This window comes from Heterodontus francisci, chromosome 34 (genome assembly GCF_036365525.1).
Source record: "Heterodontus francisci isolate sHetFra1 chromosome 34, sHetFra1.hap1, whole genome shotgun sequence".
Taxonomy (NCBI): domain Eukaryota; kingdom Metazoa; phylum Chordata; class Chondrichthyes; order Heterodontiformes; family Heterodontidae; genus Heterodontus; species Heterodontus francisci.
This window is the reverse complement of record NC_090404.1, coordinates 3,792,766-3,801,776: the sequence shown is the minus strand read 5'-3', so window position 1 is coordinate 3,801,776 and position 9,011 is coordinate 3,792,766. Positions and strand designations below refer to the sequence as shown.

At 50.2% G+C, this 9,011-nt stretch overlaps 1 protein-coding gene across 1 annotated transcript; it reads left to right on the top strand.

Moving 5' to 3' along the window:
• Positions 1–518: 518 nt before the first annotated feature.
• Positions 519–8,893, top strand: LOC137348924 (zinc finger protein 34-like). Its single transcript, XM_068014170.1, has 2 exons — positions 519–963; positions 4,148–8,893. Exons 1-2 carry the CDS (start codon positions 879–881, stop codon positions 4,828–4,830), a joined length of 768 nt encoding a protein of 255 aa, XP_067870271.1. The 5' UTR covers positions 519–878; the 3' UTR covers positions 4,831–8,893.
• The last annotated feature ends 118 nt before the right edge of the window (positions 8,894–9,011 follow it).

The window sequence follows — 9,011 nt, the reverse complement described above, 5'->3', positions numbered from 1 at the left end:
ATAAAATCAAGACTTATTTAGACAATGGAGTGGATATAAAAAGCAAGAGAGTCAGTCAGTTGTGTGATACTTGTAGGTTTGAGGATTATTAATAAATACTTAATTCCTGTTAGCATTCCCACCTCTGAGTCAGCTACCCCACTCCAGACAGTCCTGGTGAATGGAGACGGCTCTCCAGCTCACTGTGGGTTGATCTTAGGCAGGATAGGTCTGTCCAGTGTCTGTGGCTGTCCACCCCCATTGTGTGAGTTGTGGGAACTCATCAAAAGTTTTCACCCAGAGGGTAGTGGGAGTCTGGAACTCACTGCCTGAAAGGGTAGTAGAGGCAGAAACCATCAACTCATTTAAAAGGTGCCTGGATATGCACCTCAAGTGCTGCCACTTGCATAGATATGGACCAAATGATGCAAGGTGGGATTAGGCTGGGTGGCTTGTTTCTCGGCCAATGCAGACATGATGGGCCAAGTGGCCTCTTTCTGTGTCGTAAACTTTCTATGAGTCTATGAAACTCACTCAGTTAAATACTGACCAACAGATCAGCTTAAAGGAGCATTAAACAGCCTGTGAATCCTTGCACTAATTGACACTATTCTTTAAGAGAAGAGTTCCAAAATAAACTATCACCACGCTGTGTTATTTCCTGAAATAATCCCTGCTGACTGTCCTAAATTAACCCATTTCACTAACAAATGTTGCAATGTTTGCTCCGCACCCCAGGTTTTCATTCGTTTCAATCCCCAACAGAAAGGGCCAGTTTGCTCTTGGAGTTGAAGAGAAATCAGGTTACAAAATGATGCAGTTTCAGCCAATGAGGGAGATCCGGGCTCAGCCCCGCCTACTTGGTGCCATAAACCCCGCCCCTCACTCACTGCGATTGGATGCAGAAACGAGCCGTCCGCTCCGTCCTCCAGTCTTCCTATTGGTCCGGAACTCTCATCAATCACCTGGGCATTGAGCTGCCAGGTAAGAGGTGTGGAGGAGGCGGGAGAATAAACCGGGGGGCGGGCACCTGGGTTCACCCTGGCCTGAAAGTGCAGTGTAAGCGGCAAACTCTGGGAGGAATCGCAAGAGCTGGAAATTCTCGGGGAGCGTCTGTAATTGGAGGAGAATTGGAGACTGGTCAGGGAGTGTCTGTAAATGGCGGAGAACTGGAGACTGGTCAGGGAGTGTCTGTAAATGGAGGAGAACGGGAGACTGGTCAGGGAGCATCTGTAAATGGAGGAGAAATGGGAACAGGGCAGGGAGCGTCTGTGAATGGTGAACTGGTGACTGGTCAGGGAGCGTCTGTAAATGGAGGAGAATTGGACTGGTCAGGGAGTGTCTGTAAATGGCGGAGAACGGGAGATTGGTCAGGGAGCGTCTGTAAATGGAGAAGAAATGGGAGCAGGGCAGGGAGCGTCTGTGAATGGAGGAGAACTGGAGACTGGTCAGGGAGCGTCTGTGAATGGAGGAGAAATGGGAGCAGGGCAGGGAGCGTCTGTGAATGGAGGAGAACGGGAGACTGGTCAGGGAGCGTCTGTGAATGGAGGAGAAATGGGAGCAGGGCAGGGAGCGTCTGTGAATGGAGGAGAAATGGGAGCAGGGCAGGGAGCGTCTGTGAATGGAGGAGAAATGGGAGCAGGGAAGGGAGCGTCTGTGAATGGAGAACTGCAGACTGGTCAGGGAGCGTCTGTAAATGGAGGAGAACTGGAGACTGGTCAGGGAGTGTCTGTAAATGGAGAAGAAATGGGAGCAGGGCAGGGAGTGTCTGAAAATGGAGAAGAAATGGGAGCAGGGCAGGGAGCGTCTGTGAATGGAGGAGAACTGGAGACTGGTCAGGGAGCGTCTGTGAATGGAGGAGAAATGGGAGCAGGGCAGGGAGCGTCTGTGAATGGAGGAGAACGGGAGACTGGTCAGGGAGCGTCTGTGAATGGAGGAGAAATGGGAGCAGGGCAGGGAGCGTCTGTGAATGGAGGAGAAATGGGAGCAGGGCAGGGAGCGTCTGTAAATGGAAGAGAAATGGGAGCAGGGAAGGGAGCGTCTGTGAATGGAGAACTGCAGACTGGTCAGGGAGCGTCTGTAAATGGAGGAGAACTGGAGACTGGTCAGGGAGTGTCTGTAAATGGAGAAGAAATGGGAGCAGGGCAGGGAGCGTCTGTGAATGGAGGAGAACTGGAGACTGGTCAGGGAGCGTCTGTGAATGGAGGAGAAATGGGAGCTGGGCAGGGAGCGTCTGTGAATGGAGGAGAAATGGGAGCTGGGCAGGGAGCGTCTGTCAATGGAGGAGAAATGGGAGCAGGGCAGGGAGCGTCTGTGAATGGAGGAGAACTGGAGACTGGTCAGGGAGCGTCTGTGAATGGAGGAGAAATGGGAGCTGGGCAGGGAGCGTCTGTGAATGGAGGAGAACTGGAGACTGGTCAGGGAGTGTCTGTAAATGGAGAAGAAATGGGAGCAGGGCAGGGAGCGTCTGTGAATGGAGGAGAACGGGAGACTGGTCAGGGAGCGTCTGTGAATGGAGGAGAAATGGGAGCAGGGCAGGGAGCGTCTGTGAATGGAGGAGAAATGGGAGCAGGGCAGGGAGCGTCTGTAAATGGAAGAGAAATGGGAGCAGGGAAGGGAGCGTCTGTGAATGGAGAACTGCAGACTGGTCAGGGAGCGTCTGTAAATGGAGGAGAACTGGAGACTGGTCAGGGAGTGTCTGTAAATGGAGAAGAAATGGGAGCAGGGCAGGGAGCGTCTGTGAATGGAGGAGAACTGGAGACTGGTCAGGGAGCGTCTGTGAATGGAGGAGAAATGGGAGCAGGGCAGGGAGCGTCTGTCAATGGAGGAGAAATGGGAGCAGGGCAGGGAGCGTCTGTGAATGGAGGAGAACTGGAGACTGGTCAGGGAGCGTCTGTGAATGGAGGAGAAATGGGAGCTGGGCAGGGAGCGTCTGTGAATGGAGGAGAACTGGAGACTGGTCAGGGAGCGTCTGTGAATGGAGGAGAAATGGGAGCTGGGCAGGGAGCGTCTGTGAATGGAGGAGAACTGGAGACTGGTCAGGGAGCGTCTGTGAATGGAGGAGAAATGGGAGCTGGGCAGGGAGCGTCTGTGAATGGAGGAGAACTGGAGACTGGTCAGGGAGCGTCTGTGAATGGAGGAGAAATGGGAGCAGGGCAGGGAGCGTCTGTGAATGGAGGAGAACAGGAGACTGGTCAGGGAGCGTCTGTGAATGGAGGAGAAATGGGAGCAGGGCAGGGAGCGTCTGTCAATGGAGGAGAAATGGGAGCAGGGCAGGGAGCGTCTGTGAATGGAGGAGAACTGGAGACTGGTCAGGGAGCGTCTGTGAATGGAGGAGAAATGGGAGCTGGGCAGGGAGCGTCTGTGAATGGAGGAGAACTGGAGACTGGTCAGGGAGCGTCTGTGAATGGAGGAGAAATGGGAGCTGGGCAGGGAGCGTCTGTGAATGGAGGAGAACTGGAGACTGGTCAGGGAGCGTCTGTGAATGGAGGAGAAATGGGAGCTGGGCAGGGAGCGTCTGTGAATGGAGGAGAAATGGGAGCTGGGCAGGGAGCGTCTGTGAATGGAGAACTGGAGACTGGTCAGGGAGCGTCTGTGAATGGAGGAGAAATGGGAGCTGGGCAGGGAGCGTATTTAGCGCATGCGCAGTGTCACTTTGATCAGAGTTGTCTGAGTGCTGAAGATGCTTTTGCAGCGGGTGAGAGTCGGCGGGGCGCAGGGGAGGAACGGAGCCGGCGGGTGGGCGAGGAAACTTCAGAAACACCTGATGTAGGCGGCAAGCTCTAAATAAGAACATCCAGGTCCCGCGTTTGCTGCTCCGAGGCTTTTTCCCGGGAACAGGTCCAGGTCAATGGCCGCCATCTTGGCTGAGCGGGGAGCAGAGCGCATGCGTGCCCATGTCGGTGACGACACCGCGAATGGGCGGGGCTTCAGGGTCCCAGTGACCAGGAAGGAGGAGAAATGTTTATCTGTTCTGTCTGTGGAAAAGATTTCAAGCACCCACACACACACACACCCGAGTAAGAATGTTCCAGTGCACTGACTATGGAAAGATCTTTCACTAGTTACACAGTCTGAAAATTGATCACACCATTCACAGTGGGAAAAAACAGTGCATGTGTTCTGTGTATGGACAAGGCTTCGACTGATCATCCTTGTGTCTCTCCAGGTCGCACCATGGAGAAGCAGTGGAAATGTGGGGACTGTGGGAAGGGATTCAGTTGCCCATCCCTTCTGGAAATTCATCGACGCAGTCACACTGGGGAGAGACCGTTCACCTGCTCTTTGTGTGGGAAGGGATTCACTCAGTCATCCCACCTCAAAACACACCAACAAGTTCACACTGGAGAGAGGCCGTTCACCTGCCTTGAATGTGGGAAGAGATTTAATGCTTTATCAAACCTCCTGTCACACCAGCGGGTTCACTCTGATAAGAGACCGTTTAAATGTTCTGACTGTGAGAAGAGATTTAAAAGCAAAAACCAGCTTCAGCAGCACCAACGTACTCACACTGGGGAGAGGCCGTTCACCTGTGCTGTGTGCGGGAAGGAATTCACTCAGTTATGCCACCTTCTGAGACACCAGCGGCTTCACACGGGGGAGAGACCGTTCACCTGCTCTGTGTGTCGGAAGGGATTCATCCAGTCATCCCACCTCACTGAACACCAACTTGTTCACACTGATCAGAGACGTTTTAAATGTTCTGACTGTGAAAAAAGATTTAAAAGTAAAAGCAATCTGCTGAGACACCAGCGAGTTCACACCGGGGAGAGGCCGTTCACCTGCTATGTGTGTGGGAAGAGATTTTCTAATTCAAACAATCTGCTGAGACACCGGCGAGTTCACAAGTGACTGCTGGGATTGGATTCTGCTGTTATTGCTGCTATTAATCATATCCAGACTGAATCCTGACTGGATGCCTTTTTCCAGTTGGGTTTCCACAGGGTTCAGCACTAGGCTGCTGGCTTTTCGTTATATATACGAATAATGTAGACATTAAGAAGTTTGCAGATGATACAAAAATTGGTTGTGTGGTTGATAATGAAGAAAAAAGCTGTAGACTGCAGGAAGATATCAATGGACTGGTCAGTGGACATAAAAGAGGCAAATAAAATTCATCTCTGAGAAGTGTGAGGTAATGCATTTGGAGAAGGTTAACAAGACAAAGAAATACAATATTACTGGTGAAATACTGAGAAGTGTAGTGGAACAGAGAGACTTTGGAGTGCATGTGTACCGATCCCTGAAGGTAGCAGGACAGGTAGATAAAGTGGTTAAGAATGCAAACGGGATACTTTCCTTTATTAGCTGAGGCATAGAATATAAGAACAGGGAGTATTTCCAGAATTTTCTGTTGATGAAAGTTTACAATTCTGAAATGTTAACTCTGTTTCTGTCTCTACAGATAGTGCCAGAGCTGCCGGTATTCCCAGCATTTTCCACTTTTTTACAAGATCAGGGAGGTTATGCTAGATGTGAATAAAATACCAGTTCGACCACAGCTAGAGTACTGCATACAGTTCCGGACACCACATTACAGGGTGCTGTACCATACATTTGATGGGATGTGAGCATCACTGGTTAGGCCAGCACTTATTGCCCATCCCAGATTGCCCTTGAGAAGGTGGTGGTGAGCCGCCTTCTTGAACCAGTGCAGTCCGTGTGGGGTAGGTACACCCACAGTGCTCTCAGGAAGGGAGTTCCAGGATTTTGATCTAGTGACCATGAGGAACGGCGATCTAGTTCCAATCAGGATGGTGTGTGGCTTGGAGGGGAACTTGCAGGTGGTGGTGTTCTCATGCGTCTGCTACTCTTGTCCTTCTAGGTGATGGAGGTCGCGGGTTTAGAAGGTGCTGTCAAAGGAACCTTGGTGAATTGTTGCAGTGCATCTTGTAGATGGTACACACTGCTGCCACCGTGCGTCGGTGATGGATGGGGTGCCTATCAAGCGGGCTGCTTTGTCCTGGATGGTGTTGAGCTTCTTGAGTGTTGTTGGAGCTGCACCCATCCAGGCAAGTGGAGAGTATTCCATCACACTCCTGACTTGTGCCTTGTAGATGATGGACAGGCATTCGACAGTCAGCAAGTGAGTGATTCGCTACAAAATTCCCAGTCTCTGACCTGCTCTTGTAGCCACAGTATTTACATGGCTACTCCAGTTCAGTTTCTGGTCAATACTAACTTCCAGGCTGTTGACAGTGGGGGATTCAGCAACGGTAATGCTGTTCAATGTCAAGGAGAGATGGCTAGATTCTCTCTTGTTGGAGATGGTCATTGCCTGGCACTTGTGTGACACAAATGTTACTTACCACTTAGCAGCCCAAGCCTGAATGTTGTCCAGGTCTTGCTGCATATGGACACGGACTGTTTCAGTATCTGAGGAGTTGTGAATAGTACTGATCATACAATCATCAGCGAACACCCTCACTTCTGACCTTATGATGATGGGAAGGTCATTGAACTGAAGATGGTTGGGTTTAAGACATTACCTTGAGGAACTCCTGCAATCATGTCCTGGGGCTGAGATGATTGGCCTCCAACAACCACAATCATCTTCATTTTTGCTCAGTATGACTCCAACCAGTGGAGAGTTTTCCCCTTGATTCCCATTGACTTCAGTTTGGCCAGGGCTCCTTGATACCACACTTGGTCAAATGCTGATATCCAGGGTAATCACTCTTGCCTCACAGCTTGAGATCAGCTCTTTTGTCTATGGTTGACCAAGGCTGTAATGAGGTCAGGAGCCAAGTGGCCCTGGTGAAACCCAAATTGAACATCATAAGTAGCTTATTACTGTTTAAGTGGTACAAAGAACAAAGATAATTACAGCACAGGAACAGGCCCTTCGGCCCTCCAAGCCTGCGCCGATCCAGATCCTCTCTCTAAACATGTCGCCTATTTTCTAAGGTTCTGTATCTCTTTTCTTCCTGCCCATTCATGTATCTGTCTAGATACATCTTAAAAGACGCCATCGTGCCCGCATCTACCACCTCCGCTGGCAACGCGTTCCAGGCACCCACCACCCTCTGCGTAAAGAACTTTCCACGCATATCCCCCCTAAACTTTTCCCCTTTCACTTTGAACTCGTGTCCTCTAGTAATTGAATCCCCCACTCTGGGGAAAAAGCCTCTTGCTATCCACCCTGTCTATACCTCTCATGATTTTGTACACCTCAATCAGGTCCCCCCTCAACCTCCGTCTTTGCTTGATAGCACTGTCAATGACACCTTCCATCACTTTGCTGATAGTTGCGAATGGACTGATGGGGCGGTAATTGGCCAGATGTGATTTGTCCCTTTTGTGGATGGGACATACCTGGGCAATTTTCCACATTGTTGGGTAGATGCCAGTGCTGTATCTGTTCTGGAACAGCTTGGCTTGGGACGGGGCCAGAAATGGAGCACAAGTCTTCAGTACTGCAGCCGAGATGTTGTCAAGTCCCATAGTCTTTGTATTGTCCAGTGCCTTCAGCCTTTTCTTGATATCATGTGGAGTGAATCAGTTTGGCTGAAGATGATGATGCTGGGGACCTCAGGAGGAGGCTGAGATGGATCATCCAATGTATGATTGCACCAGAGAGGGTACAAGGGAGATTTATGAGTATGTTTCCAGGAATGGAGAATTTTAGCTATGAGGAAAGATTGACGAGGCTCAGATTGTTTTCGTTGGAACAGAGGAGGCCGAGGAGAGATTTAATTGAGGTGTCTAAAATGATGAGGGGCCTGGACAGGTTGAATAGGAAGGAGCTGTTTCCCTTGGAGATCAATAAGAAGGAAGCATAGATTAAAAGTAATTGACAGAAGCATTTAGAGGGGAGTGGAGAAATCATTTCACCCAGAGGGTGGTGAGGGTCTGGAACTCACTGCCTGAAAGGGTGGTAGAGGCAGAAACCTTAATCACATTTGAAAAAACAATACTTGGATACACACTTGAGGTGCTGTAACCTACAGGGCTATAGACCAAGGGCTGGAAAGTGGGATCAGGCTGGGTAGCTCTTATTTTAGCTGGCACACATATGATGGACAGAATGGCTTCCTTCTGTGCTGTAAATTTCTATTCTGATAATTGGGGTTTTTACTGATTTTCATAAACCCTCTAACTGGGCTGGAGGTTCCAGCTGAAAGATTTGAAATAAATCATCTTTGTTTTCAACACATTGTTGTAGATTTTTGTCCTTCCCACCTGAGTGTTTAACATCACCTGGCTGGAGCTCAAAGGACAATCTGGGGGGAGGATGGTACGGCAGGAACAGAACTTCAGCCTGGACACAGTCCTTCAGGGGCAACACTGAGAAGGACAAAGGGCACTTGGGTCTTTTTCGTCTCTTTTCACGAGCAGCAAAGATCCTGTGTGGGTAAATCCTGAGTCGTGTAAGAAATGTGTCCCAACCGCTCACTTCCATGGTTCTGAGCTCCTAGACAAGAAACAGAAGGCTCTTTTACAACTGTGTTTTTAGAGTCAGGAAGAACAACGGTGAATGCTGGAAACGTGCTGTCAAGTCAGAGATTGGTGTAAAACTGTGATCTGTTCCTGACCGAAAGTGGAAAGGACTGTGGTAATTATTCTACAAAGATTTAGCATGTCTGTGTGTCAGTCCTGAGTCCATCATTTTAACACAGGTCTTAATTCACTTAAAATACAGGGATGAGAAATTTCCGCCAAATGGCAGATGTCCGACATTGGGGTTATTGGAAATTGATCAGTGGCTTCTTCCAGGCTGCCAAAGCTTTCAATGCGATCCCGTCTGTTATTGGTCAGTGTCTGTGACTGACAACCGGCTGCTTGGGCAGGGTGAGCGCTGATTGGTGGTTCGCAGCGGAGGCGGGCTGGGTTCGGCCGCTCCTGCTGTTTTCAGGCGGATCGGTGAGTGAGCGAGTCAATGGGAATGGCTGCTGCAGAGAAGAGAGGGCGAGGGCGAGGGGAGGGGAGGAGGCGAGCCAACACATAGCCAGAGGCGTGGGCAGGACCAGCACTGAGGGAGCACACAGAGTCAGGCAGCCCTTTAAACCAGCACCGGCCCAGGGAGCAGAGGG